The sequence below is a fragment of the Orcinus orca genome, chromosome 3 (assembly GCF_937001465.1).
Source record: "Orcinus orca chromosome 3, mOrcOrc1.1, whole genome shotgun sequence".
Lineage (NCBI taxonomy): Eukaryota > Metazoa > Chordata > Mammalia > Artiodactyla > Delphinidae > Orcinus > Orcinus orca.
In genome coordinates this window covers 107,155,462-107,169,912 of record NC_064561.1, presented here as the reverse complement: position 1 = coordinate 107,169,912, position 14,451 = coordinate 107,155,462, and the positions used below count along the sequence as shown (strand labels likewise).

The 14,451-nt window shown below is 35.5% G+C and overlaps 1 protein-coding gene across 2 annotated transcripts in view; it reads left to right on the top strand.

Moving 5' to 3' along the window:
- The window catches only part of ERAP2 (endoplasmic reticulum aminopeptidase 2), a 39,736-nt gene extending 25,538 nt beyond the window's left edge, over positions 1–14,198 (top strand). For both annotated transcript variants that reach the window (XM_004263512.4, XM_049707522.1), the window contains exons 13-19: positions 728–911; positions 5,079–5,235; positions 5,907–6,091; positions 8,597–8,758; positions 9,298–9,438; positions 11,196–11,277; positions 12,372–14,198. In XM_004263512.4, coding sequence (XP_004263560.1) covers positions 728–911; positions 5,079–5,235; positions 5,907–6,091; positions 8,597–8,758; positions 9,298–9,438; positions 11,196–11,277; positions 12,372–12,515 — 1,055 coding nt within the window. In that variant the 3' untranslated portion in view covers positions 12,516–14,198. The remainder of the gene's footprint in view (positions 1–727; positions 912–5,078; positions 5,236–5,906; positions 6,092–8,596; positions 8,759–9,297; positions 9,439–11,195; positions 11,278–12,371) is intronic.
- Positions 14,199–14,451: the final 253 nt, after the last annotated feature.

The window sequence follows — 14,451 nt, the reverse complement described above, 5'->3', positions numbered from 1 at the left end:
TAATACATACTAGTTCAGTGGATAAAGGCATACACTCTGGAATTGATTGGCTCTGAATTCAAATCCTCATTCTGTCACATATTAGATGTGTGCCCTTAAGAAAATTTTTTAACTTCTTCTGAGTTTCAGTTTTCTCATCTTATTTTGAATGGGAATTAAGCCTCACAGAGCTTTGGAGAGAATATGATAATGTTATTTTACCACCTAGTATAATGTCTGTCATATTAAAAATAATACAATTTTAATTTCCCCTTTAAACACATCACTGAAATTTGAGAATGTTCCCATCATAATGTCGTGTTCAGCCTACAGTCCTTATTTTGTCCAAAATAAGGACTGGACAAATGGATCACCTATTTACATATACATATTTCAATGAGTCGTAACTAAACCTTGAGATGAGGCCACCGATAACTCAAGCCAAATTCCAGTCATGTTCATCATCTGGCTCACTGGGCCCTTGCATGCCTCTTAAACCTGCATAGACTGCATTTGAGAACAAACTCATCAGTCCTTTTCCTAGGAATTAGTTTATTTATTAATTTAATAAGGTCATCATCCCCAAAATAAGCCATCCAGCAGACTATGGAAATAGGATCATTGTGAGTCTTCCAAAACTTTGTCTTCTCCTTGATTTGTTAGTAATAGCATGGAGACTAACACTTCTGGAGATGTTCCTGGCGTGCACGTCGATAAGGAAATACCTATACCAATTTTCTCCTCCTAGATACTCTGGATTTACCTGAGAAGACCAGTTGGGTAAAATTCAATGTGGACTCAAATGGCTACTACATTGTCCACTATGAGGGGCGTGGATGGGACCAACTCATTACACAGCTGAATCAGAACCACACATTTCTCAGACCTAAGGACAGAATAAGTCTGATTCATGATGCATTTCAGCTAGTAAGGTAATGCAAAAATTCATCTGATTTCATAGGAAGTAACTGCTTTATCACCAGATACATTAGATTTCAAATCAAACGTTCAGTGTTAATCATTCACATGATATGGATATGAATGGAGGTCAGATACAGGCCATTAGGCCACAGCCTACCCACTGATAAAGTATTTTGACCCACCCAGCGTTTAAAAATTTAATCCAACATTTTAAAATATGGAGAAGTTTATGTAGAAATCCTGACTTCTGGAATCTCTTAAATAATGAGAAAATTTGCCAACTGTGGGCCTTCATTTCCACATGGCAACCACAGAGGAGGGTAGAGTGGGCAGATCTTCCTTTGGGCCCGGCCTACATTCTCCTATGTACCAAAGTCCTAAATGGTACACATGAGGGGCCTGCTTCACTCACTTATGGTGGACCCTCCAGGCATTTAAGCTTTTGACCTCAGATTTTAAATTTGTTTATGCTGGTAGCTTGCTGTTTCACCAAATACCAATGTAATCTGTTGGACAAAAGGTATAAATATGGTTATAACCTTTATAATTTTTAAATCTAGTGCACAATCCATTCATTACTTTGCTCACATTGGGGAAGTCAATATGAAATTGGTAGAAAAATGAAGGAGGAATTGGCTGCTTATGTTTATTCCTCTTTTTACTTTCCTGGAAAGACAAAGTGTTTTCTTTCCTTTTTCCCATTTATCATCAACAGAATAATATGTAGAATAAATCACAAGGTCACCAATGGAAAAAAAAATTGGGGATCAGGTGGCGTATTTTGCATTATGTAAGCTTTTCCTATTCTGAGAATTACTGTAATGTACTCACTTTATTCAGTGTGACGTATTATTTCCTTTCCGATCCTTATTTAGGTCAAATTAAGTAAACGTAACCAGCAAGACATCTCTCAGACACAGCTTCTCTGTACAATAGAATTCCCTAGTTAGAAAAGTGAGAGGATTGAGAGATTAATCCTCAGTCCCGTAGGTCTCAGGAGCATCATGGTAGCATAGCTATCCTACATCTGAGTGGATGCATGATAGACTAGCTGAGAAGTGGATTATCATCAGTTGAGGGAGGTTTGTCAGCTTAAAGGAGAAACTCTGAGCAGACTGCAAAGAAGGTAGATTACAAATTTAAGACCAGGCAGAAAGAAGAATATTGACAACTCAGCAAATGAAAGCCAATCTTTCAAGTAGTTGCAAAGTCTTTTTTGCTGTTTCTAGCCTATAAATTTATGTGTAGTGTAAATTTAGCAGAAGGAACCCTATAGTTACTGATGCATCAGTGGAAAAGCAATCATTTCTTTACTAGGTAGACTGGTTAATGAACTTCCGAGTACAAATTTTGGTTTAAAACATATCAACTAAGTACTACCTCTTCACTTATTGTTTGACCTTTGACAAGGTATTTAACCTTTTTAAGCCTAAATTTTCTAGTCTTTAAAACTTTTCTAGTCTTTAAAACTCCAATAATAATAATGTCTATCATGCAGGGTTGTTTTGAGGATTGCTTAAGATAATGTAGATAAAGCACTGAGTACAGTAATAAATGCTCAATAAATGGTAGCTGTTAGCATTATTAGTATTATCTAATATAAATTGTTTAAAAGATCATGCGTTGAATGGGAAGGTGAAGTGAAAATATAGAAAAATGCATTTCAAATAATGTGAAATTGGAAAAAAAGCAGAATGTAAGCTTAGGTATTATTATGTTTGCAGTTACATGAAAAAAAAAAAAAAAAAACAGCTAAAGGTGAGAGAAACAAAAACAGAAAGAAATATTCCAAAGTGCTATTAGTAAATATGTAAGGTAATGAAATTATGAGTTTTTTCCCCTTAATTTCCAATTGTTTTGTAGTTTGTTTATATTACTTTTATAATAAAAGTAATTATATAAGAAAACAATTTTAACATCTCATAATAGGTCTAAATATTTTTACTTGCTACTCTGCTTTGGTGATATATATCTCTTCCTTCCCTGCTTTGTGAAATATCTATTTAAGAGTTAAAGGATGTAATCTGTGATCACATTTAGTTCAGAGACAGAATTTGACCCAGGAATGCATATTCATTTCAATTGGGTTTTCATACTTATTGTTAAATATAATTTAAGACTTGGATCTCCTCTTAGTTGGGTGGAATTAAAATGACAACCATAATTTCCTTACAGGTAAACTATTTATTTCTTTAAGTCCAACACCATAAAAAGAAGCCCCAAATTGTTTCCTCAGGAATACAGTTTATTTCACAAAGGTACCATTTAGCCGAAACTTTATATAAATAAATAGATAGACTTTTTCCTGTTGGGCTGAAGTATATGCTTATATGTGGGTTTAGTTTTTAAGCAAAACAGACATTCAGATAACATTCTGTGCATTGATTTAAGCAGAGGGCAGGTAATGAGGGACTGGATTTTTATTAAATAATAACTTTATGAAAAGAAAAGGAGTCCCTCTTAAATGAATATTAAGATTGAAGTGTTTTAAAGTAGGTAAATATAAGAGTAAATAATGGCATTTGTCTAAGTAAAAAATAAATTAGACTGGGCTAAAAAGAAAAACAAGATTAATATAAAGTGAGTTTTATGTGTTAAACATTCTTTTTAAAATTTTAACCCTAGAATATAATACCTAGTTTCTTCCTGTTACTGATCCTCTTCGTATACTTTATAGCATCTGAAAGGAAATAATATGTCACACTGAATAAAGTGAGTACATTACAGAAATTCTTAGAATAGGAAAAGCTTACAATGCATAATACTCTACCTGATCCTTAATATTTTTTCTGTTGGAGACCTTGTGACCTGATTTATTCTACGTATTATTCTGTTGATGATAAATGGGAAAAAGGAAAGAAAACACTTTGTCTTTCCAGGAAAGTCTAAAGAAGAATAAACATAAGCAGCCAATTCTTCCTTAACCTCTCTACCAGTTTCATATTGATTTCCCCAATGTGAGCAAAGTAATGAATGGATTGTGCACTAGATTTAAAATTTTAAAGGTTGTGACTATATTTATCCTTATCTACTGCACCATGTATTATGACACTTACACATGTGGGCAGGAATAGTGACATTTTGTGGATTTGTTTTTTAAAAAATATAGCAGACCATAAAATCATAGAGCATATGGTTCAGCCCTCTGTCTTCAGATGAAATGTTTGGAAATTTTACTATTAAGTCTGTTTTAAAGCAGTATGTCATTGTGGCTGAGAAGAGTATAGTCACAACAAAAGTTGCTTACATTTAATGTCACTTCTTTCTAGTTTTAGTTCCCTCATTTTAGATGAGAATTTAAAATTTAAAAAACCGATAGGAGGTAGGGCATTATATTAATGAAAAATTCAAAACAGATATCTTTGTTCTGGAATCTGTTTCCATATAAAACTATTATGCTTAATCTGGGAGTTGGATGCTGGCAAGAATGGTTTATAGATGCTTCAGGGACACAGGTCTTCTCAGAAACACATGTGAAAACAAAAAGTGACAAAGTATACAAAAGTGACAGTATAATGGTTTATTTCCTCTACAGAAGAGATCCTAATGTTTTGATATTCAGAATAATAGTTTTGTTGTTTGTTCTTCTCATTAAAGGAAAATGTAGAGAAGGCATATCACTTTAGAATCTAAATAGATTCTTTAAAATTGAAAGTCCTTGTTTGGACCCACTCAGAATAAGTGCTGCTTCTCTGTTAGGCTCTAGGGGGGACATCAAAGAAACAAAAGACATGGCACCTGTCCTCAAAGTTCCAAATGTGCTTGGAGGAACAATTCAGACCCACAAATTAGGCAATTAGAGAATGACAAATATATGAAAATTTGATATTATTTGGTACTAAACATTAATATTAGCTAATATTTACTTCATTTTTATTTACAAAGCACTTATTTATGTTAGACATCAGTCTAAGCACTTTACCTATATTAACTCGTTTAATCCTTACAACAGAGGACTAAAGTAGATACTCTTATTATCCCCATTGTATTGGGGAGGCAGCTGAAGCCCAGAGAGGTTAATTTGCCCAAGTCAGTGGCAGAACTAGGATTTAAACCAAATGGTCTGAATATAATGATCTGCTTCTGTTATTGCTCTCTATATCATATTTGTTTTAATATTTTAAATATTAAGAACTGTAAGATATGCACAAACCACTGACATTTGTTTTATACCTCAGTGCAGGAAGGTTGACTCTAGACAAAGCCCTTGACCTGACTCGCTATCTCCAACATGAAACAAGCATCCCTGCACTTCTCAAAGGCCTGGAATACCTAGAATTGTTTTACCACATCACGGAAAGAAGGAATGTTTCAGATGTCACTGAAAATCTCAAGGTTTGTGTTTCTTTCAGAAAATTCATTAAGTAAAATACACAGTGCCTGGAGGATCAGTGAGACTTGTTCTGTTTTGTGTGAACTCTTGGGGTTAAATCTTGAAGAATCTGAGGAAACTGGCTGATAGCACAGTCAACACTTAAGCACCTAATAGTTAGATGTCCCTCGTTCCTGGTCATCACCATCCTAAGAGCTAGGTGCCAGGATCATAAGCAAAACATCCCTCCTAAGGTGATTTTATCTTATATCACTTGGTATTCCCCCCTCAGATAGGAAATTAAACTGTACTTCTTTTTTTTTTTAACATATTTATTGGAGTATAATTGCTTTACAATGGTGCGTTAGTTTCTGCTTTATAACAAAGTGAATCAGCTATACATATACATATATCCCCGTATCTCTTCCCTCTTGCGTCTCCCTCCCTCCCACCCTCCCTATCCCACCCCTCTAGGTGGTCACAAAGCACCAAGCTTAAATTGTACTTCTAATGGAGAAACTAACTCTGGTAGGTGGAGGCCAGAAAAAGAGAAGCAAAATATAGAGATAAGTAGTTCTATGCTTTGGGAAAGGTTCATGCAGACAGTTTAGAGTTGAACCCTTTGGATGGGTGAGTGAGAGCTGGGTTAAGAACTAAACTTAGCCTTTCTGTAACCATCCTATGCTTTCTGCAGCATTACCTTCTCCAGTATTTTAAGCCAGTGATTGACATGCAAAGCTGGTGTGACGAGGGCACGGTCTGGGACAGAAGGCTTCGTTCGGCTCTCTTGAAGCTGGCCTGTTACCTGAACCACGCTCCTTGCATCCAGAAGGCAACTGAACTCTTCTCTCAGTGGATGGAATCCAGTGGAAAATTAAAGTAGATCTGGACCTCTGTCCTATTCTTTGCTCCTTTCACTTTGATGTAAAAGTCTTTGATCATGCAAGACATTAGATCTAAAATCTTTTAGTGAGGATAGAAGAAAAAAACATGCTGGGAATTACAGACCCTTGTTTCATGCTCCCACATAGCAAGTGCTGGATAGATTTTGTGGGAAGTGAGGTTTAAGTCCCTGTAGGGGAGAGCTAATACACATTAGCATGGTACCAGAAAGATGGCCAGAGGGTGGAGGCCAGCAGGCCGCCTGCCCAATCTCCAAGAGTAATGCCTTTTAAAGGTAAAAAGCAATGTGAAATGTTCATGCAATCCAAACACCAGTGATCAGTTGATGAAACAAAAAAAAAAAAAGGGGGGGCGTGCCTTTTTTAAACGTGTTTACTTCTTCATTAACCAATACCACACCTGAGCCTTAGCCCCAAGTTTCAACTTTGATAGGAAACTGATGATTTGGGCCATCTAAAGGATGTGTATGGTGGCAAAATTGATTCCAGTAGTGGTTGTAATCAAGTAGATGCCCTGTGATCAAACGGATTATGTTGCAGTTTAGTTTACCAGCTGCAACCCATAGGCACTGAAAGACGCCCCGATCTTTTCAATGTAAGCCTTGATTTCTGTACAACACATGATTTTATATTGTTGCTATTAAAACTCTGACTCTCCAGGTGGATGTTTTGAGAAATCAAATCTGTATATGAATTAAGGAAAATTCCTTTTTAAAATAGGAAAAATAATTCACAACTTTAGTACCATGTAAAGCAATGGTGTCAATTTTCCCTCTGCCAAATTGTTATGAAATGCTATTATAATTTATCTCCACATAACTAAATCTCAGTGAGCTTTTTGAAATCTTTTCTTGAATTCTTCTTTAAAAAAAATAATTCGTTTTCTTCTTTTTGGACTTTTTCACTCTTTGGGATTTAGGCTTAAAATCAGTTTCAGAACAAAAATTTCTTTTAGCTATATTTTTTCTCTTCTTTTTGTTCATGTTTAAATGAACTGTATGAGTGAGGCTAAAATATAGACATCTGTTACCCTATAACACAACAGAATATTATTCTGTCGTTATGCTAGTTATAAGAGGGATGATCTTACCTGCAGTAACTCAAGTCCAGTAGATATAATGGTTCAACTTGTTGAATAGGATGCTATGCCTATGAAAAAATTCTGGATAAATCTCATTTAAGCTTATAATCAAGAACACATAATCATATATTGTAGGTTTCTTTTTTCTAAACTTCAAAAGCACTAGTATTAATCCTAAAGGGGAATTTCCTTTTATTGATTAATTGATTACTTCATTCATGAATTCAAAATATAATGCCTTGCCTGTTGCCTATGTGCCAGGCACTGCATTTGGTGCTAAGAATAAACTAGTGAGCAAAACAACTATGTGTTCTACCTTCAAGGAACTTATTTTTTATTTGTTACCAATTTTTATAAATTTGTACAGTAAAACACACTAAAACAAAATAACGTGGAATGTAATTTAATTACTTTTTGTTTTATGATTCAAAGTCTCTTGGGATATTTAAATACATATAGTACAGTGGAAATAGCACAGGATTAGAACCATAGGTCTAAACCCCATCTCCAGAAAGGCTAGTATGTCACCTTGGTGCAAGTTACTTAACCTTTCCAAGCTTTATTTCCACTTTTTAAAAATTAGCATAATTTTTCTATCTCACTGGATAGCTTTGACAGTTAAATAAGTTGTATAGAGACTAGTACAATCTTATGGTCCCTGCATGATAAATACAAATTTCCTGTCCCATCCCTACTTCTCTGTGTTTTGGTTATTCCAAGCCATCGATATGAATATCATTTATTATTGATCTAATGATATTTGGGATTAAAAATCATAACCAAATTAAAATCAAAACTAGTTAGTATCCTATAGGACAATAAAACCCCAAAACCATGGTGTCTTCTTTAGGTGGACAGAAACTAATAATATTGCATCTTATCAGTTTTACAGAATTATAAAATGACTGAACTCTAAACAGCTGTGCTAAAATATAATTCTCTACACCTAGAGAGTCAGATAACCCTCAGACAGGCTAGAAAATACTCCTAATGTGACATTAAAGCAACAAGTAATAATGTTTTTAAAAAAATCATATAGCACCAATATATGCTATTTAATGATAGAATTCTATATAAACAAGTGCATTTATATTTCAGAAATCACCTTTTTTATTTATTCATTCCATCAACTTTCTGTTTCCATCTCCAGGTAGTTTACATTTTTATGATTATTATCCTTGTTAACATTTTATCATCAGGAGGAAAAAAACCACAAATAATTTGCAAAGTAGAATTACATAAAATATTTTTATAAAAATTTGCCAGAAAAAAAGGTTTAATATGCTAGGTACTGGAAATAACTCAGGGGTGATTCTGTTATAGCAATTTAAAATCATAATAAGAAAAAAAGAATTTTTTCTTTCATAGAAGTTTTTTTCACATTTGTGCTTAATATTACAGTATCCCAACAGATGTTTTAAAGATTGTGTACTCCGTGGGTGCTCAAACAACAGCAGGATGGAATTACCTTTTAGAGCAATACGAACTGTCATTGTCAGGTGCTGAAAAAAACAAAATTCTGTATGCATTGTCAACCAGCAAGCATCAGGAAAAGTTAATGAAGTAAGTGAATTTAACTAAATTGCTAAAAGTAACCTTACACATATTCAGGGAAGATACTAAAATTTCAGCCACCAATTTCAAAGGCATATAATAATAACTGAATCAGAATTTGAACCGCTTTGACTTTACTTCCAAAAATATATATCGACAAAATGCAAAACAGATATTCCTTAGTTATTAACATGTGATTGATACTAAACAAATAGCTATGTTTTACTTTCAGAACCTTGGCGGAAAATTATTGTACAAAATACAAGATGCTAATCATCTTGTATTTTAAGATGCTAATATAAGATGTATATAAGATGCTAATCAAAGTTCTTTGAGATAATAAGCGAATAAAATTACTTCTAGAAAAAAGTAGAAATTTGATTGGAATAGTAAAAATGTTAGCCAGTAGAGACTTTATTACTGTTTTTGGTACATCACACTTTGGTCAGGCCTCTTTCTCTCTGATTCTTCTAATATACTGATAGCCTGAGTTAATTTCCATTATAAAACACAAACCATGAAAAATGAAGTGATTTTTATTTCTTCAGGTTAATTGAACTAGGAATGGAAGGAAAGGTTATCAAGACACAGGACTTGGCACCTCTTCTTCATGCAATTGCCAGAAATCCAAAGGGGCAGCAATTAGCCTGGAATTTTGTCAGAGAAAACTGGATCCATCTCCTTAAAAAGTTGGTATTTGTTTACATCCAGTGTGTGTTCTTCCACCCAGGTATCTCAGTTGCCTAAAACCATGTATAACCAAATGATCCCAATGACACCATTTTTACTCAAATAGTTTGATGAAGTCTGTCAATTTTAAAACTCAGTAGCCCAAAGTGCCCTGTCCAGGTATAAGTGAGAGGAATGAAATAAAGGGAATGGGAAACAGATTTCTCTTACTCAGCCCAGGCAATGAAGGATTGCTGGGAACAAGAGCGAGCTCAGTTAAATCCAGTCATCAGCCCCATCCCCCCATTCCCTTCTGGCTCTCTCCCCAACCCTGAAGAATACATTGAAGCCATATATAGTACATCAAACACTGGGGGGAAAAGACTTCAGGAATTCTGAAGAGAACTAATCCCTATTTCCAGTTCCCCTGGGGAGGTGGCACAGTGGAGAGCTTGGAGTAGCTAAAAGAAATTCAATCAGAAATGTTTTGGGAGCCCCCCCTCCAAAACTGGATAGGTTATGAGTCTTTTCTGGGGTTTCACCTTTGGGGAAAACTAGAGCTCACTCAGTATGCTCCTGAACCTAAAATCGTCCCAGAAAAACCAACAATGATTAGATTCCATTGGAATGTACAGGATGGCATTGCTTTCTCTCACAACAAACCTCCTGCTAAGTGCTCAGCCATTCCTCATCCAAGTCCAAAATGTCACTTATTAACTATATGGAAAATACCCTGAATGAAAGAGCTGTGCAATTTGCTCTGTTTATCTTTGTATCAGTTAGCATCTCTGATGTCAGTCATCCTCAGTTCCTCTTCCCTCTCATTTCTTAGCCATAAAGGACTCAGAGTCCTCACAGATAGCTTTTTGTCAGTAAAAAGCACATTTCTACCCCACTCCCGGACCTTCAAGGGGTTGACATCCACATGAGACTGAATAGTTAAAAAGCTGCGTTTTTAAAAATGTCTTTCCTTAAAGACCTTACTGGAATCATTGGTTTGGTTGTCTGCATGACTCTCTGTCCCCTCCTGAGATGGTCAGACTTTTCTGCAATGCTGTAGATCTTTTTCGTAACTGGAAATTATCCTCCTGCCCAACCATGGTGCACAGTCCAGACTTGGGACCATTTCTGAGATGTATCTATGCTCTGCTTTACAGCATGAATCCCTTTGACCTGTGGGACAAATTCTCTATATAAGACACTGGGGTGAAGGATGCCATCTGTGGCTTCGAATGAGAGTTCAACGAACAATGCCCCAATAAACATAATGTATTAACACAGTGGTGTCCAAAATGAGATGGGGAAGTATGTAAGACAATGCCTTACAGTGCAAGTAGAAAATAATACTACGTGTATTATTTGTTATCTTATGCTCTTAAATTTTCTTTTTTACCTTTAACATAGTACATGCATATAATTCACAAATAAAAATATGTATACTGGGAAATTCTTGGTCAAAAAATATTTATTGATGGGTGTATAATCAAAAATGTAGAGAATGCTGCTTTAAATATAAACTTAAACATAAACATTGGTCATATTTCCTAAAAAAAGCTTTATTTACATTTTAATCTTATGGTCAAATTTGATAAATTTCATAGCTTTCAGATTTTACTGGATGAATATGAGTTATTCTTGTGGTAATTAATAGTATCCATTGCAAGGCACAAATTTATCAGATAGTTATTAATGTTATATATTTTAAATATATAGCATGTTATAAACATAAGGTCATTATTTCTATTACTTAAATCTATGAGGTTCCTTTTATTTTCAGATTTGAGTTGGGCTCATTTCCCATAAGACTGATCATCTCTGGCACAACATCTCACTTTTCTTCCAAGGATGAGTTGCAAGAGGTTTGTGACTCTCTTTCGCTAACAATTTAAAAATAAATGTTCAAGCTGTAGAATTGAAAGTAAACTTAGATGCAATCTGCTTTGAAGTTGTTATTTTATTAAAAGAAAATAAGCTGGGGCTTCCCTGGTGGCGCAGTGGTTGAGAGTCTGCCTGCCGATGCAGGGGACACGGGTTCGTGCCCCGGTCTGGGAAGATCCCACGTGCAGCGGAGCGGCTGGGCCCCGTGAGCCACGGCCGCTGGGCCTGCGCGTCTGGAGCCTGTGCTCCGCAGTGGGAGAGCCGCAGCAGTGAGAGGCTCGCGTACCGCAAAAAAAAAAAAAAAGAAAAGAAAATAAGCTGTTTGTCCAATGTCACATAACAAGTAAATGGAAGGGGTAGGACTAATGTTCATAGCATTCAAAATGGAAATTATACTTGAGGGATGAGTCCTTTTGTATTATTTCATTCATATTGTATCATCACTTGAGTGATTATATTGAAGCTTGGAAGAGTGCATAAAGGTCTTTTTAACAAAGTTACTCTTATTGGTAATTCTACTTTTTTTAAAAAAAAGCAGTCTAGTGTTTTACATCTTCTTTCCACAATAAATCTTAAATTTATTTACTTTACAAGTAAATTCAGAATTCTAGTACTTAAATCTCAGATCACTGCTTACTCTATGACTTGGCTCAATCTCTTTTTTCGGAGCACAGGCTCCGGACGCACAGGCTCAGCGGCCATGGCTCATGGGCCCAGCCGCTCCACAGCATGTGGGATCTTCCCAGACCGGGGCACGAACCCTTGTCCCCTGCATAGGCAGGCGGACTCAACCACTGCGCCACCAGGGAAGCCCTTGGCTCAATCTCTTAACTTCTTTACCCACAGTGTGCTCACTTGTAAGATTTGTCATTCCTGTCTTATTTTATCTATTGTTTGAAGGTAAAGTGAAATAATAATTATGCCCCAAAAAGAGAAGAAGAAGATAACCTTTCAGAGGTTGGCAAAGAAATGCTTGCGCCTGTGTTTGTGTAATTTGTAAGCTGTTTTGAAACCCTTTGGAAGAGAAAGTGTTTTATGAACCACGTCAGTTATCCTTTTCTTGCTTATTTTTCAGGTGAAACTGTTCTTTGAATCTCTTAAGGCTCAAGGATCACATCTGGAAATTTTTCAAATTGTTCTGGAAACAATATCCAAAAATATTAAGTGGCTGGAGAAGAATCTTCCCATCCTGAGGAATTGGCTACTGATTAGTATTTAAATGGTCAATAGAAACAGCACATCAGATGCAGGCTGTGTCTACATGAAGTGGGCAAAGCTCAAGTCAAAGTCTCAGATAGTTTAACCAGTAAGAAGCCTCAAGAAATCAGCCAGCACAGCTACCTGTGCTCAGCTGTCATCTCGAGCTGACAGACGTATGATGCTGGGGTGAGGGAAGGCCAGTTCAGTAGCCTATTTTAAAGTAAACTTTGTGAGTAATGGAGATATGTAGAGATGTATTGATAAATATAGCTGTAATAGTTTAGCTGCAACACAGACTGTCTACAATGCCCGACATTATGCAACTACAACTTTGCTTCTTTGTTGTTTTTTTTTAACCTTCCATAGAATCCTGGAATTAGCCCAACCAGGTTACCTCCAAGGAAACACAGCCAATCGGCAAAAAACTCTTTCTTTTGCATCCTTCCATCTTCTTACTCTCCAGCTCCCTCAACTCAGCATGAATAGTTTAATTTTTTACCATTCATGTAAAATCTGAATTAAATTATGAAGCATACAGATGAAGAAAACAGAGACTTTATCACCAAATCTCAGATTATTAGAAATTAGATGTCAGGGTTTATCAAGGAAGCCAGGAAGGCCTCTTGGCTGGAGCCTCACATTCATGAAGAGCCTCAAAAGTAGACTTTTGAGATCATCTCTAAGTGAAGTTAAATCTGTAGTCACAGAGGCACAGGGGAGAAAGATGACACCACTTTAATCCAGGCAGTGTTGCATTTTTAATAAATCTTCTGAAAGTTGCAGAGTTAGATCATACTATGGTGTATATTTTGGATTAAATTATGGTTTAATGTAACTATTTAAATGTATAATTATATTTTCTAACCCAGTTTTGGCATTTCTTCATATTTTAAGGGAAGCTCTTGATCTCTAAAATGCTTTTCTAGATGCTTCCCTTAATTGTTTGACTAAGGTATTAGGAATAAATAAAGAAAACACCACTCTAAATACAGGCAGTAAATTTAATAAAGTAATGATCCACATATAAACTATAAATAAGTTCTAGAAAGATTTGAATCAATACACAGATGATTGGCTTATCTGGGTTATGGAAGGAGGCTGGGATTATCTGGGTGGGAGTGGGGTGGCAGGGTGTTTTCCAATCCATTTTAAAGTGATATCATGAAGGTCTATAGCCCTTCCTCTGTTGCCATAGAGTCAGGATACAGTTTGGATGGACCATGGGCATGACCCAATACATGTTTTGTTAAGTTTGTTTTAAAATCATTTCTTGGAGTCTTTGAAGCACCTTTGACTCTAGATTTGACCTGTTCATGGCCCTACCAAGGTTTGTATAACACCTAAGTGATATCACTCTAGAATTATATGTACTGTAGCATAAGGAAACTGAAAGAGTAAAGAATACTATTTTTCCACCAAGATAGTATGTAAATTAAGCAGTAAATATGTATGAGTTTCAGTAGAATTGTGCCATCAACATTTCCATGAATAAGAAAAGTACTTTCTCTTGTGTAGTAATTCATCTACCATAAATTTCCAAGTTTTTAATTCTCTTCCTTTTAAGTCTTTATTTAAATACATTTTTAATCTCTCAGATTCTTAAGAATTGAGTACAGAAAGTGGAAATTTTATTATTTGATGAGAATGAACATGAGAAGTACTGTGCCAATAATGTTTTAACGAATAAAGAGTTTTTTTTAAAGAAATGTACTTATTAGTGTGGTATTTCAAAACCATTATGGTGGATGCCAGACCCCCAAAACAAACTAGGGTTTGGCTCAAGTTGGTTTTACTTTCTTTTACCTTGAATGAATAAACAAGTTGTAAAAACGTTATATACAATATCATGAATAATGATGGAATGTGAGTTGATACAACTTCTCCATGCTTCCCTGATTCCCCACAGAGGCACAGGGAAAATTTTGTGGTTTCCAGAGCCCACTCAGAATAAGAAA